At 44.6% G+C, this 19739-nt stretch overlaps 1 protein-coding gene across 1 annotated transcript in view; it reads right to left on the reverse strand.

Annotated features, from left to right (window-relative positions):
- The window catches only part of Fam124a (family with sequence similarity 124 member A), a 64486-nt gene that overhangs the window by 19745 nt on the left and 25002 nt on the right, over positions 1 to 19739 (reverse strand). The window contains exon 3 of the mRNA XM_005075282.4: positions 704 to 1437. Coding sequence (XP_005075339.2) covers positions 704 to 1437 — 734 coding nt within the window. The remainder of the gene's footprint in view (positions 1 to 703; positions 1438 to 19739) is intronic.

A 19739-nucleotide genomic window follows, 5' to 3' on the forward strand; every position in this document is an offset into this window, starting at 1 on the left:
TGTTAAACTGTAATCGCTTATCTCTGATGAGTATGGGGCACACCATTCTAGGGTACAGGAGAAAGGAGGCTTGTGAGGTAGCAGTCTGGAAACGTTGGAGCCAACATAGGCTCCCTAAAAAGCATTCACATGCTGGTAGGGCTACTTCAAAGACATCGTCCACTCCTTCAAATGTTGACAAGGGGCCACTTTCCAGCACTGATCTTAAAACCTCCTGGGGCAGCAAGTGTGGGAAGTGGAGAGTGGGGGCAACAGAAAGATATCCGAAATCTCTATAGGCTCCGTACAATTTTTCAAACCCCTGGCTTCTCTTGGAGAAGTGGAGAATACATTGGGAAAACCTCCCAGGAGTAAAAGATCAAATTTAGGGCTCTTTATCAGCAAGTTCCCCAGGTGAGAAGCCTGTAGGCTTCCACTCCCAGAGAACTGTGAGTGTTAGGAGTGCTCAACCTGGTATAACACCTGGAAGAACTGTGCATGTGTCTACAGAGGCCTGTACCACTGCAGGGATGCAGGGATGCTAAAGGAACCAGAGGCAGAGATCTTTCTACCATTGCTCTTGCTTGGAAGAGTATGGTCTAGGATGGACAAGAACATCGCGTTCTTCTTTGCCCTAACTCATGACTCTGTAACATCTACCTAACTTTCTGGCACAACAGACCTGCAGACAAACAGACAGACAGATGTCAGACGACCTCTGTACCTGCAAAAGGATCTTGTTGCCATCGTGGTCCTCAGTCTGCCAGCGCCCTTCACTGATGGGACTGCAGGGGTTGGGAAGGAGGGGCACCAGCTGCCCGATGTCCTTCACTCGGAACTCCAGCACTGAGGAGTCGGTGGGTACCGGGGTCTGGTCACAGGGCAGTCTTTTCAGGGAGAACTGGATGTCCACATCCAGGTTGGAGAAGATGGGGAAGATGCAGAAGTCCGCTTTCTGCTGGCTGGGGCTCCGGCGTAGGATCAGCTCATAGAAGCGGAGGCTGTCCGCATAGCTGTCGTGGCGACAGTAGATGGTAAAGCGCACGATCTCCTTGCCATAGTGCACCGGCCTGATGGCCCACAGGGGGGTTCCAGGAGCCAGAGTGAAGAAGTCCTGGCTGCAGGGCAGGTAGGGTAGCAAGCGGCCGTGCACGCGTTCTGTGTGGTGGTGGCGCCAGGGTGGCCGTTGCAGCACCCGGTGCACTTGCAGGATCTGCTCTTCTCCATACTCCTCCTGCAGGAACAGCACAACAGCCAGTGACGGCTGCGCACCCTTGGGGGACTTCCGTCTTCTCCTGCCTGTGCGCCGCTCAGAGACTCGGAACAGTGGGAGGTCAGGGTGAACCCATGCCAAAACCTTGTCGATGGCCTCCTGTAGTGGCTGAGATGCCCCTGGGTCTGCGATGATGTGGATGCTCACCAGGAAAGGGTCCTGTGCCTCCTCCACAGAAAGCTCACCTGGGAGCACACAGTAATGAATGAATGAATGGATGGATGGATAGGTGGATAGATGGATGGATAGGTGGACCAATGACGGAGTGGATAGATGGATGGGTGGGTGGATGGATGGGTGGGTGGATCAATGACTGAGTGGATAGATGGATGGGTGGGTGTATGGATAAATGGGTACATGAGTGGATGGATGGATGGATGGATGGATGAGTAGATGGATTATGTGGATAAGTGAGTGGATCAATGGCTGAGTGTATGAAATTATACTTATTCCATTATGAGAAACAGTAATGATCTGTATTGCCTTAACCGGAAGAGAAGCCAAATTCCAACTGAATGGAATCCATGACCTCAGGTTTTGTGATCTCAAGTTCTAGAGGGGAAAAGGGGGCTATTGCTTTGTGTTTGACAGTGTTAGCAAAACCTTGGTTCTGTCAAACAGGTTACATAGTTTCTTCTAGCTAGGAGAAGTCAAGTCTTTTGACTCAGAAAGCTTTTGTGGGCTCATGAGCCCCTTTACCCATGTGCCTGTTATCATAGGGCGTTGATAGTGCTGGATCAGAAGTTGCCTGAACTCCTCATGCAAATGTTATCCATCTTGAGAAGAGCTGAGTTCATTGTTACCCTTCTCCTATTCAGTCCCACATTTTTATGAGCAGCTAATATCTGCTAGGGAGTCAATAGGGGGACAAGGAGGACTCTAGGAAGACTCTGAACAAACAACACTCCCTTAGAGTTATGTGGTCTACAACCTGTGTCACCTCAGCTGTGGCTTTTTAAACAACCATCCCACGACTGAGAAGTCAATGATTTAGGTGGGAAATGCAGATATAAAAATGTAAATTCAATGTGATACGTGTTTCTTATATTTTTGGTTGTGAGCCTAGCCTTTAACGGCTGAGCCATCTCTCCAGTCCATGATACGTGTTTCTAATGAATGAAATAGAATAGCGCCTTGGGATGGGGATCAAGAAGTTAGGGCTATCTATGGAGAATACAACCACTGGAATCTTCTGAACCCATTTTTAAGGTTTCTTTACATTTGTGTGGGAGGTGAAGTCTAAAGGACTCTCTACCATATGGGTCCCAGGAATCAAACTCAGCTTGTTAGGCTTGGCCACATCACCTTTACCCACTTAGCCAACTCTTGCCTCCCCTCCTCAAACTTCTAATAAAGAACAGATGGCATGGACCTTCAGCAAGACCATATAACTACATAATGCATATGTTTCTTTGGTTAGATGTCAGATGAAAGAGCCAACTTGCTTCTGGGCTATGTATAACAGGATTGCCTCATTTCTGTAGATACCAGACCCCTACTTGGAGCACCAAGCTTTACTCTCAACAAGACTTCAATAGAAGATGCTACAGATTGGCAGACAGTTGTGGATTTCCTAAAATGACCACAATACCTTACCCACAAGAGCCTCCTAAAGCACCTGCAATCTTTGTCTTGCTTATTTCTTTGGTATGTTTTGTTTATCTCTTTAGTGGATTCAAGGGTGTTGTCCTATGTGTTTGCACTGAGTAGAGCAGGAGCACCCAGTCTGGAATGGGGCGCTCCCTCTAGTCTACAGCTGAGGCATTGAGCACAAGGTTCACTCTCACCAAAGGAACCTGGGACTGTGCTGTTGCAGATACAGGAAGGAACATCCAGAGATGCATACAATACCCTGGGGATGTGGTAAGGAGCCAGGTAAAGTGGTGAGTCAGGTCTGCTCAGGTAAAGCTAATTTGCTTCACCAAGAATTTCACAAATCTTGAATGGGTCAATCATCCTTCCTGTGCCCCATATGCTCATATGTTCTGAGTTGGTGGAACTGTTTGGGAAGGATTAGGAGGTGTGGTCTTGGGAGGAGGTGTATCACTGGGGGTGGGTTTGAGGTTTCAAAAGCTTAAGAACATTTCCAGTTTGTTCTCTCTGTCTCTGTCTCTCTGTCTCTCTCCCCCATCCCTTTTCCTTGTGCTCCAGTGGCATGCCTGCCTGCTGACTGCTATGCTCCTAGCTATGATGATCATGATGATGAAAAAACCTCTAGAGTGGTAAGCCCCAAAACTAAATGCTTGCTTTTATAAGCTGCCTTAGTTATGGCGTTTTGCTATAGCAACAGGAAAGTAGGAAAGACAACCTCCAACTGCAAAGCTGAGTGTTTAAGCCAGCAATACTTTGCCCTGGGGTGAGGCAGTTTGTTGGCCATAGTGTTGTGCACCCAGTTTAGAAACCACACCTGAGAAAGAGGCTTGGCCTTCAAAGTGTACTGTGTGCCCTAACCTAAGTGTGATGGATTCTAGGTGAATGTGCTATGTGTGCCTTTACCTATATGCGATTGACCTTAGGTGAATCCAGACATCTTCAAGTGTGAGAGGGTAGGGTGCAGTAGGCAGATTTATCTGGAATCCCGACCTGTCCTCACAGTGTCACCAGGTGGGAGGCACAGAGGAAGCAGTGGGCCGTGATGTCCAGGCAGCACAGTGGGCTTTTAGCAGCTGCGATCCCAACCAGCCTCAGGATGCCAGGATGTTCTCTAGGAGAAAATACTCCTCTAAGCCTGGGAGGAGAACGGGGCAGGGTCACCCTAGCTGAGCCCAGGCTAGACCAGACAAAGACAGATGGCAAGAGGGATCTGGCTCAGTCAGGGTTAGAATGTTGTCCCAAGACACCTGGGAAATAACGAATGAGTGAGGGGACAGGAGACCATTCTTACGTAGTCGTACTGAAGATGCAGGCGGAAGGGGGGTGGTAAAAGAAGGGGTGCAATGTCACAGGCTACTTTGGAGGCACAGGGGGTAGCCTTGGAGGCCACAGCCACGGGGCAGTACACATAAAGTAGAGAGTAGAGCGCTCTGGTGTTTCTATGATGTGTTGTTTAACGGAGAGGCCAACAGAAGAGAAGGGCAGGTGATGACCAAGAGCCCTGCCAGGCCACCTGGCCTGGCATGGTAGTTACATCCAGGAGGCTGTCCCTTGCTTATGGGACCTTGATGCTGCTGAAGTGGTGGCCAAATCTAAGGGCGGACCTGCCGCTTTCAGATAGTGCCTTGCACTTTTGTGGTTATCTGATGCGTGCGCTTCCATCCAAATCTGAGTTATGAAAATCTGTCATGACAGCTCAGAGAGCAGTCAGAGGGTTACTCTGGCCAGTTTTGGGCTCACTCTTCCTGCCCACCTGGCTTCCTTCATTTCATTACACATTGAAACCATCACCAGCAGCACTGCAGATGAAGCGAAGGAAGTAAAGATGGAGCTGGTCCCTTTCCCCCAGCTGCAGTTCTTCAAAGGAAGGCTCCAGCTACTAAATGTAACTTCCTCTCCCAGGCTGCCTCGAACTCCTAACTCCAGAGAAGTATGACTTTGCCAAACACCAGTCAAATTCAACACAAATGGGAATGGACAGAACGCTTTTGAACAACACAATGATGAAGACGTTTGGTCAAGGAATTATAGACGGTTTCTGTCAGGGAAACAAGAGTAGGAAGAGCAGAAGTAATGCTGGGAAAAGAAGCTGTCTGAGAAGTGAGATGGCCCCTTTAAGATCCCCGGAGTGAACAGAAGTTCTTTTGTAAAGGCTGAGTATGCTGAGCTCATTACCTCCATTTTACAGAGCAGAAAATCAAGCCACAGAAGCCAGTTACCCACCAAGAGCTGCAGAGGCATAGGCAGAACTCTCTCCAGCACAGAGGCCGGTGGGCCCCGTATGCCTCCTATCTGCTGCACCTGCTTGCCAGCAGATGCTCGGTGGCTGCCACCCTACCCTCCCAGTCTGGCTATGCTCCACCACCTCTCCCCACTCCCTCTCTGCAGCCCCTTCCCAGCTACCAGCTTTGTGTCTCAGATATTCATTTGCATTTCCTGCCTCTGACCATGGGTCTCCTTCAGAGGACAAGCTTTAACAGAAGCTACACCCCCCCTTGGCTCCTGCCTTTACAGCAATGGCCTGGAGGATGACACAGGTCAGAGCCATAGGTGGTACCCAGGAAATAAAAACCCAACAAAGGTTTCAAGGAAGCCCACAGGTGGGCAGGAGAAGCTGGGCAGGAAGAAGCCAGGGGAGTAGGGACTAGATTTCCCAAAGACTCTAGAATTGTCAGGGCCCTCGGCCTTCTGCCACCACATAAAGGTTTCCCAGAGAGCAGGCACAAAAGCTGAAGCCTGCATGGATGGCTGTGTGTTTACAGCTCTGCAAAGGGCAGGCTGCCCAGCCTGGCAGAGTGAGCTTGGCTGAAAAACATTGCACTCCACCCCTGAGTGCTGGTAACCAGGAAGCAGCCGAGGTCAAGCAGGTGGAAGACAAGGCCAGAGCTTGAATTTGAATTGCACTTGTACTGCATGAACCTGGAGCCAGGAGAGGCTGAAGTCCTACCCCAGCCCAGCTCTGAAGAACAGGCAGTGACATACGTATGCTTGCTGGTGCTCACTGTGCATGACCCTGAGACAGCTCTAAACTGTCATCGGGCACTAGGGTTACACGCGCATCTCTGTGACACCGAGCAGGAAACCAAGTATTTGAGGGGAGGAGAGAAAATGTGAATAATTAATTGTCATGAAAAGCCTCTAGACCTCCCTGGAGAGGCAGAGATGCTGTGCAGGGATGCACTCTGCACCTATCGCATCTATTACCTGTCTTTGCCAAGGACCCCAGAGAGCACCTGCCCTGTCAGGGTGAAACACAGCAAAAGCAACACCACAAGGACTGTCGAATGTCGCCTGAGAGGCTGGGAGCTGCCACAAGGACAGGGCTGGCTTCCAGTTAGCCCAAGTATCCAGGGAGGAGGGGGGGCTCCCCCTGTGGCTTCAGGAACAGAGTGCAGTGGTTCTAGTGTCAGGGAAAGCAGGCCAGGCCTTCTCGAGAAAGGACGTGCAGCCCGTCCAGGCTTTCTACACTCCCCCAACTTGCTTCTGTCATGCAGACCCCCAGTTCTTTTTGGCTACCAAAACTCAAGAGAAACAAAGGAGACAACAGCAAACACTTAAGTGCTTCTTATCTGTCCTAAAACCTCATTTGTGAGAACTCATTTAATCTTTGAAACACAATGCTAGAGGAACATCTTTCCCACTTGGTGGCTAAAAGGCCGAGTTGCTCAAGGTCCTTTGGCTAGAGACAAGCGAGGATTATCTGAACTCCAAGTCTCCCCAGCCACTCTGTCATCATCTCATGAAACTTCTATCTTTGTCCCAAGCCTTAGTTTCCTTGGCTGGTGTTGTGTTTTGATCTTATTCTGACAATAAAGTTTGCTTGGAGTCAGATGGCGGAGCTAGCTATTAGCTGACCAAAATTAACCATAGAGGTTTTGGAGGACTGAGGATAGATAGAGACGTATGCAGTAGTAGGGAGGGGCTGAGAGAGGGTCTTGGCCTTTTGAATGAAAGAGAGAGGAGGCTGCTGGCCACTCTTCCACCGTGTCTCTGATCATTCAGGTTCTTACCCCAATATCTGACTCCCAAGTTTTTATTGATGAAGAATAATTAGATAAGCACATCAGGCTGGGGCTCTGGATCTGCTCCCCAGTTTCTTTAGCTAATTTGTGCGCATGGTCCTGTTATGAACCAGCTGACCACTTCACTCGATACTTTTGTGCTATGGAGGAGAGGGCAGGGGACCAGGGCCTTTCTACTTGTTGAGAGACTTTGGGATGTTTGACGGGCACTTGGCTATCTTGGTGCTTCCTGCATAGGGACCCTCACCACCTCTCTTTCCAAACCAGGGCCACACACTACCCTTGTCTACACTAGCTACCACCATCTGGTCCCTGCTGCTTTAGATCACCTTCCAGAACAGACTGGAAATCTCCATAGCACCTACTTCCTGATAATGGTTATGTCTAGCTGAACGTTAAGATCTAGTCTTCCAAAGTGACCCTCTGAACTAGTCTATGACTATGACTATGACTATATGTTAGGTACTATATAATAGAGAGTAAGACAGATTTGTCTTCAGAGAGCTTATACTCGTGTGTGGGGAGGGGGCAGAGAGACACAATAAATAATGACATAAGCAGTGGCAACTACTTTACTTAGCAAACATGAGTTCTGTGCACACATAGAAAGAGGTATCCAAGGCAGCTTTCAGAACCAGGTACTGTCAGCTGAACAAATCACTCAGAACTCTCCCAGTGCCAAAATTTTCATCAATAAATACCCTGTTCCCTGAGCACCTAGGAGGCTTGGGACCCTTAGTTAGTGCACCTCCAGCTCTGTGGGCTCTCTTATGAAAGTGAATCTGTTTGCCTCTCTAAAGCCTCACTCAGGCAATGAAGTGCTCCAGGTATGGATATGACTGCCATGTCAGCTAGACACATGTAACCCAGTAGTGGAAAACACAGGTTAGACATGCAAATTGACTCACCCAGGGCACAGGCTGGCACTGAACCAAGAACAGAGCCAGAAGACAGGAGGGAAGTTCCTAATGATAAGGAACACAAAATCCACAGAGGGGGCCTGAGCAGAAACACCAGAGACCTGAGGACTGCACACAGTGAATTCAGATCACACCCCCACAGGATTCAGCCTGCCCAGAGAATGCCAACTTCCAAGTCCCAGTCTCCACCCACAGGACAGGCGAGGTGAGGCTCCAGCCTACCCAGAGTTTGCTAAGGTCCCCATACTAGGATGGCCTCCATCCATGCAAGAGGAAAGCCACCAGGGTATTGGACCTGCTCCCACCCACTGGAAAGGAACCGGGGTCACATACCCACCAGGGGAGGAAGAGACTCCTTCTGCACCCACAGGAAGAAATGATGGGAAGGAGACAATACAAATACACACCCACCAACAGAAAAACCAACATGACACCACCAGAAACTAGAGAATCTACACCCCTAAGACTTGAACAATCCATTGCAGAAGAAGCAGATGAGAAAGACCTTAAAAACAATTTCATGAAAATGATAGAGGCCCTCAAAGAAGATATGAGAAAATCCCTTAAAGACATGGAAGAAAAAACAAACCAAAAATTACAAGAAATTGAGGAAAAAATCAAAAAAATGCAAGAATTGCAAGAAATGGAGGAAAAACAACTAAAAATGCAAAAAATGAAAGGAATGGAAGAAAAGATAAGCCAAAAACTTCAACAAATGCAAGAAAGAGAGGAAAAGACAAAGCAAAAATTACAAGAAACAATTCAAAAAGTACAAGGGTCGAAAGCTGAAATAGAGAAAATAAAAAAACACAGTCTGAGGGAGTGCTGGAAATAGAAAAGCTGGGCAACCAGTCAAGTACTACAGATACAAGCATAACCAACAAAATACAAGAGATGGAAGACAGAATCTCAAGTGTTGAAGATACATTAGGGGAAATAGACTCATCGACCAAAGAAAATCTTAAGTTCAACAAATCCCTAACACAAAATATCCTGGAAATATGGGACACTGTGAAAAGACCAAACCTAAGAATAATAGGTATAGAAGAAGGTGAAGAAAACCACCTCAAAGGGACAGAAAACATTCAACAAAATCATAGAAGAAAACTTTCCCAACTTAAAGAAAGACATGCCAATGAAAGTACAAGAAGCCTACAGAACATCAAATAGATTGGACCACAAAAGGAAGTCCCTTCACCACATAATAGTAAAAACCCTGAACATGCAGAATAAAGAAAGAATATTAAGAGCAGCAAAGGAAAAAGGCCAAGTAACATACAAAGGAAAACCTATCAGAATCACTCCTGACTTTTCCATGGAAACTCTGAAAGCCAGAAGGTCCTGGATAGATATTCTACCAACACTAAGAGACCATGGATGCCAGCCCAGACTGCTATACCCAGCAAAGTTTTCAATCACTATAGATGGAGAAAACAAGATATTCCATGACAAAACCAGATTTAAACAATACATATCCACTAACCCAGCCCTACAGAAAGTCCTGGAATGCAAACTCCAATCCAAGGAAGTTAACTACAACCAGAAAAACATAGGCAATAGATAATGCCACCTTACCAATAGCCAAAAGAAAACATGTGGAAATCCACATATAATTCCACCACTATCAACAATTCAAAAAAAAAAAAAGAATGAGCAATCAATGGTCATTAATATCCCTCAATATTAATGGTCTTAATTCACATAAAGAGACACAGGCTAACAGAATGGATTCAAAGAGAGAACCCATCCTTCTGCTGCATACAAGAAACACACCTCAGCCTCAAAGACAGACATTACCTCAGAGATAAGGGTTGGGAAAAGTTTTTCCAATCAAATGGACCCAAGAAACAATCCTAATATCTAACAAATTAGGTTTCAAAATAAAATCAATCAAAAGAGATGAAGGTGGGCACTTCATGCTCATCACAGGAGAAATCCACCAAGATGAACTTTCAATTTTGAACATCCATGCCCCAAATACAAAGGAACCCATGTTCGTAAAAGAAACATTACTAAAACTCAAATCAAATATAAAGGCCCACACACTTATAGTAAGACACTTCAACACCCCACTCTCACCTCTAGATAGGACCATCAGACAGAAACTTAACAAAGAAGCAAAGGAACTAATAGAAGTTATGACCCAATTGGGATAAACAGACATCTATAGAACATTCCACCCAAATAAGAAAGAATATACCTTATTCTCAGCATAACATGAAACCTTCTCAAAAATCAACCACATACTTGGCAACAGAGCAAACCTCAACAGGTGCAAAAATTTGGAATAACTCCATGTACCTTATCAGACCACCATGCGTTAAAATTAGAATTCAACAACAACACAAATAGCAGAAACCCTATAAAATGATGGGAGTTGAATAATGTACAATTGCACCATTCCTGGGTCAATGAAGAAATAAAAAAGAAATTAAAGACTTCTTAGAATTCAATGAGAATGAAGACACAACATATCCAAACTTATGGGACACTTTGAAAACAGTGCTATGAGGGAAGTTCAAAGCACTAAGTACCCACATGAAGAAACTGGAGAATACTTATACTAGACAATTAACAGCACAACTAAAAGCTCTATAACATAAATAAGCAAATTCACCCAGGAGGAGTAGATGCCAGGAAATAATCAAATTGAGGGCTGAAATCAATAAAACAGAGACTAGGAAAACAATACAAAAAATCAATGTAACAAAGAGTTGGTTCTTTGAGAAAATCAACAAGATAGACAAACCTTTATCCAAACTTACCAAACAGCAGAGTGTGAACATGCAAATTAACAAAATCAGAAACAAAAAGAGGGTCCTAAGAACAGACACTGAGGAAATCCAGAGAATCATCAGGTCATACATTGAAAACCTGTATTCCACACAATTTGAAAATCTAAAGGAAATGAACAATTTTCTGGATATATATCACTTGCCAAAATTAAATCAGGAGCAGATAAGAAATTTAAATAGACCTATAATACCGAAGGAAATAGAAGCAGTCATCAAAAGTCTCCCAATCAAAAAAAGCCCAGGGCCAGATAGCCTCAGTGCAGAATTCTACCAGAAATTCAAAGAACAGCTTATACCAATTCTTCTCAAAGTATCACAAACAATAGAAACAGAAGGTCTTGGCCAAACTCTTTCTACAAGGCTTCAATAACCTTGATACCCAAGCCATACAAAGATACAACTAAGAAAGATAACTTCAGACCAATATCCCACATGAACATCAATGAAAAAATACTCAATAAAATACTGGCAAATCGGATCCAAGAATGCATCAGAAAACTCATCCACCATGATCAAGTAGGCTTCATCCCAGGCATGCAGGGTTGGTCAACATATGAAAGTCCATCAATGTAATCCACCATGTAAACAAGCTGAGAAACAAAAATCACATGATCATCTGTGAAAAAGCCTTTGCTGAAAAAGTTATGCTGAAAAAGCCTTTGACAAAATCCAACACCCCTTCATGATAAAGGTCTTGGAGAGATCTGAGATAACAGGAACGTACCTCAACATAATAAAAGCTATGTACAGCAAGCCAACATCAAACTAAATGGACAGAAACTCAACACGATTCCTCTAAGATCAGGAACAAGACAAGGCTGTCCACTCTCTCCATACCTCTTCAATATTGTACTTAAAGTTCTAGCTAGAGCAAAACGACAACAAAAGGAGATCAAGGGGATACACATTGGAAAGGAAGAAGTCAAACTTTCACTTATTTGCAGAGGATATGATAGTTTACATCAGTGACCAGAAAAATTCTACACGGGAACTCCTGCAGCTGATAAATACTTTCAACAAAGTGGCAGGATAGAAGATCAACTCAAGAAAATCAGTAGCCCTACTAAATACAGACGATAAAAGGGCTGTGAAAGAAATCAGAGAAACATCGCCCTTTACAATAGCCCCAAACAACATAAAATACCTTGGGCTAATGGTAACCAAACAAGTGAAAGACCTGTATAGCAAGAACTTTTGAGTCTTTAAAGAAAGAAATTAAAGAAGACACCAGAAGGTGGAAAGATCTCCCATGCTCTTGCATAGGTAGGATCAACATAGTAAAAATAGAAACCTTACTGAAAGCAGTATACCGATTTAACGCAATCCCCATCAAAATCCCAGCACAATTCTTCACAGACCTTGAAAGAAGAATAATCAACTTTGTATGGTAAAACAAAAGACCTAGGTAGCCAAAACAACCTTATTCAACAAAGCAACATCTGGAGGCATCACCATCCCTGACTTCAAGCTCTATTATAGAGCTGTAGTCCTTAAAACAGTTTGGTATTGGCACAAAAATAGACAGGTAGACCAATGGAATCGCATTGAACACCCTGGCATTAACCCATACATGTATGAACATCTGATTTTTGACAAAGAAGCTAAAAATATACAATGGAAAAAAGAAAGCATCTTCAACAAATGGTGCTGGCATAACTGGATGCTGGCATGTAGAAGAATGTGGATAGATCCATGTCTATTGTCATGCACTTAAGTCCAAATGGATCAAAGACCTCAACATAAATCCAGTCACACTGAACCTGTTGGAAGAGAAAGTGGGAGGCAACCTTGAATGAATTGGTACAGGAGACTGTTTCCTGAACGTAACTCCAGTAGCACAGACACTAAGATCAACAATTAATAAATGGGACCTCCTGAAACTGAGAAGCTTCTGTAAGGCAAAGGACACAGTCAGCAAGACAAAAAGGCAACCCACAGATTGGGAAAAGATGTTCACTAAGCCCACATCTGACAGAGAGCTGATCTCCAAAATTTACAAAGAACTCAAGAAGCAAGTGTCCAAAACACCAAAGGATCCAAAGACTGGGGTACAAAACTAAATAGAGAATTCTCAATAGAGGAGACTAAAATGGCCGAGAGACACTTAAGAAAGTGCTCAACATCCCTAGCTATCTGGGAAGTGCAAATCAAATCAACTCTGAGATACTATGTCACTCCTGTCAAAATGGCTAAAATCAAAAATTCCAATGACAGTTTATGGTGGAGAGGATGTGGAGAAAGGGAAAACTCCTACACTGCTGGTGGGAGTGCCGACTCGTCCAACTACTTTGGAAATCAGTATGGAGATTCCTCAGGAAAATGGGAATCAGTCTACCACAAGACCCAGCAATTCCACTCTTAGGTATATATCCAAAAGATGCTCATTCATACAACAAGGATGTCTGTTCAAATACGTTCATAGCAGCACTATTTATAATAGCTAGAACCTGGAAGCAACCTAGATGCCCCTCAACTGAAGATTGGATAGAGAAAATGTGGTACATTTACACAATGGAGTACTATTCAGCAGAAAAAAACAATGGAATCTTGAAATTTGCAGGCAAATGGATGGCACTAGAAGAAACCATACTGAGTGAGGTAACCCAGTCACAAAAAGAGAAACATGGTACATACTTACTCATTTATGGATTTTAGACATGAATCAGGGGAGTGCCAGCCTACAATCCCATTGCCAGAGAGTCTAGGAAACAGAACCTTTATCCAGTGACTGATGAAAGCAGAGGCAGATACCCACAGACAAACACTGAACTGAACTCCTAGAATCCAGTGTCAGAAAGAGATGAACTGATGGGCAAAGGAGTTAAGAGTGGGCTGGTTTAACCCACAGAAACAATTGACTTGAACAAGGGGAAGCTCTTGGACTCCAGATTGATGGCTGTGTGGAAAGCATGGGACTGACTCAGACCCCTGAATGTGGGTGTCAGTGAGGAGGCCTAAGTAATCTATGGTGCCTTAGGTAGTATTTACCGTTGGCATACAAATAGACTTTGAGTGCCCATGCCACAATATGGGATGCTCTGTCAGCTGGGACTCTTGGACAAGGGCCTAGGCCCTGCCCTGGATGAAATGACAGTTACTGGAAATCCACCATGGAGGGCCTTACCCTCCTTGGGGATCGGGGTGGAGATTGGGTGGGGGACTGGGGGACCTGGTGGGGAGGGCGGGGGAGGAAGGAAGGGAGAGGGAGCTGGGATTGACATGTGAAACAAGATTGTTTCTAATCTAAATAAAAAATAATAATAATAAAAGAAAAAACACCAATCAAAATAAATCATACCATCAAAAAAATCCATATATGGCCATGCCCTCCCATTAAGTAGTATCAGAAAGGGATACAAATTCCTTCCTAGGAGAATAATCTCTATGGAATGTAATGAATAACCTTTTTTCTTTTAGTGTGTTTTAAAAAGACAATCATTTGCATCTTTCAACTAATGAGAAAATCATGAATAATTCCCTCAAGTGACCAATACTTAGGATAAAACCTCAGACATCCTCAATTTTTGGTACTTTTATAATCTCAATAGTAAGATTGGCAGGGAAGTAACTGGGCAATTCCTAGCTGCATTCATAGTGTAAGTAGTGTGGCCCCTCCCTTCATGTCAGGCCTGAACACAGGCTGCAGAGGTTAAGCTGAAGCCTCAGTTTTCACCTGGCAGAGAACAATAAGGACTCTTTGTGCTCCCTGGGCCCTTTCAAGCTTTTGTAAGAATGATGCCTTGGCTACAGCTGCAGTCTCTTGGGCTCTCTCAGTTTTCACCATTTGTACAGAAACGATGTCATGGACCTGGACTTCTACACACTGAGCTCTTCTGAAAGGGAGAGGCTGTGTTCTGAACCATCCCGTGGGAAGGAGAGAAGAGCAAAGGCACCACCAAACAGTACGAAAAGACACTCGAGATGAGCATAGCCTGACACAGATTCTGAGAGGGTCATTAATTAGTCTGAGGAGATAAGAATACAACTAGAAACAAACATACTAGAGCATTTATGTTTAAACTGTGCAAAGATTTTTAAAGCTTCTGAGCAGGTGACCTAGGTCTGTGGCATACCAAGGTCCTCTGCCTAGTAATACGCTAAGAACCCTCTGTATACGTGGTTTGAGACCCCAGTGTGACTGTGGCATTGCACCCTATCTTAGTTAGGGTTTCTGTTTCTGTGAAGAGACTCCGTGACCATGGCAACTCTTTTTTTTTTTTTTTTTTTTTTTTGGTTTTTTTGGTTTTTTTTGAGACAGGGTTTCTCTATATTGTTTTGGAGCCTGTCCTGGAACTCTTAAAAAGGAAAGCATTTACTTGGGGCTGGCTTACAGGTTCAGAAGTTTGGCCCATTGCCATTGCGGTGGGAAGCATGGGGTCACACAGGCAGGCATGGTGCTGGAGAATTAGCCAATAGTTCTACATCCAGATTGGCAGGCAGCAGGAAGAGAAATACTGGGCCTTGCTTGAGTATCTGAAATCCCAAAGCCCATCCTCGGTAACACACTTCCTCCAGGCAGGCCACACCTCCTAGTAGTGCCGCTCCCTATGAGCCTACAGGGGCCATTTTCATTCAAACCACCACAGACTCCAAACCTTCCTTTCTGCTCAGAGATTTCAATTCTTTCTAAAACAAATGAAAGGCTTGTCACATTCCCCTGTAGCAAAGGCATCCTGAGGTAGTTGTTCTCTTAATATAATCTTACAGATTTGAGGATGTGACAGCTGGGTATGGAAGCAATAACTCCAGAATTAAAATCCACTTAGTTTCAGGAAATTAAACAAATCTGGGGCAACAAAACGGACAAAAGGGAGATGTAGTCATCCCCAAGCTCATGGAGCTTGCTAACTAGAGAACTCCAGGCCTTTCTGTCTTACATGGAGCTGGGAACAGGACCTTCACAACTATACTAATAAAGATTTATCTTAAAGAGATTTGTTCTGACAGGGTGTTAAGCAAGAGGTGAACTTGCTGTTGTATTTGTTCAAAGACAAGACACCATATGCATGCTAGTAAAGTACTCCCCGAGTGTCTATGTAGGAAACCAGACCTCTAACCCAGTGCTAGCCTTATTTCTTGTTGAGCTAGAAACATGGGAAATGGAACTTTTTTTGGCTTAAAATCAGTGGAAGAGTCAAGTATTTTGGCAGCCTTAGGACGGTACTGACACACTCTCTGTTCTTGTCCCAAGTGCCCCATCACACTTCAGGCTCACTTGAAGAGAAGGCTGCCTGGACATAAATACAACCCAAAGACAGCTGGGACATTTCATCTGGACCTTTGTTAGCAGGCCAGGCTGGGCCATTTTCCCAGGTGAACTAATCAATTCTGGGTCTAAAAGCAGAATGAATGAGTATCTTCCAATGGGCAATTTGGGTCTTTAACCTTTGCTGCAGTGTCCACTAACTCTGAAGTGCGTAATCCTGCTCAGACCCTAAAGGATCAAAGGAAGACATAGCTGCACACTCACCTCTCATCATTGTGACAGAATGCCTGATGGGGACAACTGGAAGTAGAAAGAATTTATTTTGGCTCGTGGACTGTGAGGGTAGAGTTCCTCAGGCTGAGGAAAGTGTGGTGGAATCCTTATCGGTGAGAGAGATTCCGGCGGTGGTGGGAGCTTGAAGGGCTTGCTCCCATCTTGGTGGATCAGCAAACAGAGAGCTCAGGCTGGAATTGGGCTAGACATAACCATAACTCCTGCCTCTACAGCCCCATGCCTTAAAGATTCAGCAACCTTGGTAAACATTGCCACTCCATGGCGACCATGTGTTCAAACCCAAGCACAACAATAGCTCATCTTTTTGGAACTTAGTACCATGTGATTGAGAAAGAAGATTCTGACACACAGACATAGGAAAAATACCCATGGGAGGTGCTTAGTTCCAAGCAACGCAGAAGATGAAATAAATGCAAGGATATGAAGTAGGTTTTCCTTTCCCACAATTTTTTTTGCTACTTCAAGATCCCACATCTGCAAATTCCTGGCTTTATTGCTTTAGACACAGAAAAAAATGCAAGAATTAACATTCTGAAGTTATTATTGTTTTTCAACTTACAGCAGAGGAAATGGTCCAAAGGAGAAGGCTTTCTACTCCAATAGTAGGGCTGGTAGGGCTGGCAACGGATGGTGACCTCTATGCTGCCATCTCACAGAAAGATACCCACTGTTTCCACTGTGACATATGACCCCCATTCATGTTAGCCTCAATGTCCTCAAGCCTGAGGCAACAGTAAATTAATGATGGAAGTGCAGAGAAAGGCTCACAGTTGAAAGACTCACAACAACAAAACTGATTGCTGTTCTTCCCTGCACAGGTCAAACAGCTTAACCTCACTTCCCTTATGAGTCAGTGATGATGCCAGAAGGTGTCATAGTGAGACAAAAATAAAAGACTGAGTGGGGACAGATGACCACATCTTTCCACCCATAACCACTGTGCTGTATGAAACAATAGCTTAACAAACATGCAGAAAGGGGTAAAGGAAGAAGGAAGGAGACTTACAGGCCTCCTCATTCAGTTCTGATTTGCGACAACCCAGATGGTAACATCAGTATATGCATCAGAAACTTCTAAGTAAGATCTTTAAATAGACAGCTTCTGTGAAGTAAAGAGGAAGCAAGATGGCTTTTGCTATGACAATAGCATCTAAGCAGTTTCTTACTGGTCTCTACAGCCATCACCCACCAAAGATGAAGCATGCTATTCCTAACATCATTGACTAACACCAGTTATGCATGAGAGCCCTGTCTAGGGCTGCAGTCATCCAGCCATGCAGTAACTCACCACGTCACTCCCTTGCAAACAGACCTGTGTGTGAATATCATCATTGTACCAGTGCAAGGTCTAAAACATCAGGAAAATGGAGACAGTCTTATTTGGGGCTCATTTGCAAAACACTGTTAAATTAGCCTTGTGTCACAGTAGAGTACACACTCAAAACTCCAAGAATTTCCTCTATTCAGAAATGGGTGTACTTCTCCCAAGTGCTATAATGTGGCTTACAGCATCCATAAGGCTACAACCATGCAACAGTGTTGTTAAGCAGCCAACAGTACATCGAACAGAGCCATTCCCATTGCTAATCAACTCCTCAGAAACTGAGGGAGAAGGAAACCAAGGAAAGTGTGATAGACTAAACGGAGGCACAGAAGTCCCGCAGCTAACTTCATCTAGTTGGGGGACACTGGAGGGTTTTCTTTTGACAGTTTCCTTGTGCTATGGACGGGCATGTGGGTTTTCATCTAAATCTGTCTGCATGGCTGTCCTTTGCTAATCATGAAGTCAGCAAATTTAATGGCTAAAGTAATATTTCATGAGGATAATGAGTAGACAGATTCAGGTTTTGTTAGATCATATGGAATAGGACTCTGAAGAACATTTGTCCTGAGAATCACAGTCATGTGTTAAGAGCAGACAGGAAATAAGATAATAATGTTTCCAAAGAGACCAGAGTTAAAGCTGATGCTGTCGGGTCTTCCAAAATACTGATCTTCCTTTTGAGGGAGTGACATGATAAAAAATAGCTGTAAGGAAGACAAATCCGTCAGTAAGTGATCACCTCTAATACCTCTAATAAACAGGAAGAAAATGATGACTCTTGTTCTCCAAGGTCTGTGTGGAGCTCCTGCACAGCCTGAGCTGCAGGCTGGAGGCTGTCTCTGCCACCTACACATTTCGGGCAGCAGGTAAGCTAGTGACTAGACCACAGTGAACTCACTTCTCTCCAACAAGCTACAGGGTTCAAGAAGGCAGCCAGTATAAAATGCCAATCTTTGATGCTCCAGTAAGTACTCTGGAACTGCATGAGGGAGCAGAAACCCCTGAGAAATCAAAAGGAGATAAACCTGCAAGAAAAGATGCTCTGGGGATAGGGGTACAGTCATCAGGTTCCAGCAGCATGGCAGGAATGACAAGCATGGTCCTGGTTCCTGGCCAGCTTCAGTGCCTTGCAGTCAGCCAGGATGCCTAGACTTCCAGATGGGCAAAGACCCTTAACTCCTTTGATTTCTCTTGTGGTAAGGAGCCAGGGAAGCTAACAGATGTCTTGAGCTTGTAGTCGGGCCACTTTAGGCTCAAATAAGGAGAGTCAAATATAGTTAGTTCTTCATCTATTTCCTACATGCATGATCCCAGAGCCTTAAGAAATGTCATATGTTCCTAAAATGTAAATTTTAAACTCCTAGTACCTTCTAGGAGTAATTTTCAAGTGTGATTATAATCTCTATGTGAGTAGAAATATCCAATCACACGGGCTCAGAGCTCAGCAGCATTACATGGCACACTTAATTTTTCCCCTAGTATAATTGTTGTTTTCTTTCCATTCTGTTTATAAAAATTGCCCCTTTTATTCAAGTCACTTAAGAATGCAAATCATGCCTCATGCTTGATGATCTCACCAGAGTTCTGGAAACCCAGCTTAAAACTCTGAGAGGGAATGGAATTCCTCTTCCTTTATTTCAGTGAAATTCTCTTAGGGCCACAGTGTGCTGAGCTTTTAAGAGAGCGAGAAAGTGGAGCTGGTTTTCTCCAGAAACCTCTAAAGAGCAAATGAACCACTTTCAACTTGGAAAAATTCACCCCTCCCCACAAAGAAACCACACGTTAAACAAACCCTGTAGCTACGCAGCCTCCGTGATTGGATGGGTTCACGAGATATGAGTGCAAGTGAGATCCAGGATGATGCAGAAGAGGCCTACCCATCGGCTGTCCTCCTTGCCTCAGAGATGGACAATGAGGGGAAGAAAGAGCAGTCTTTGCCTCTGGTGCTGATCTCTTTGCAATCCTTGGCTTACAGTCAGCAAACAGTGTGGAGAAGCTGGGGGTTGTCTAGTACCAAGGAATTCCTTTTCCCAAAGTCTGGCATTTAGACAAAAGGCAGCATTCTCTCAGGGGCTTGAGACAGTTCCTACCTGATTACAAGGACTCATTCTCTTTATCTCTGGCAAAGGGACTTAGGCCTCCTCCATTATCACATGTCTGTGGTGCCCATTAGCATATCGAGGTCTATGCCAGCTTCCAGGCTCCTTCATTCCCTACTTGTAACACTTCAAAACCCTCCACCCCAGCTGAGAGGCTCCCCCTCCTCCCAGACACCTGTTCCCTGAAAACCCTAGGAATTTCCCCTCATTGCTTCTGTCTGTTTTCTCAAGAGA

This window comes from Mesocricetus auratus, unplaced genomic scaffold (genome assembly GCF_017639785.1).
Source record: "Mesocricetus auratus isolate SY011 unplaced genomic scaffold, BCM_Maur_2.0 Super-Scaffold_100707, whole genome shotgun sequence".
In the NCBI taxonomy this organism is placed as follows: domain Eukaryota; kingdom Metazoa; phylum Chordata; class Mammalia; order Rodentia; family Cricetidae; genus Mesocricetus; species Mesocricetus auratus.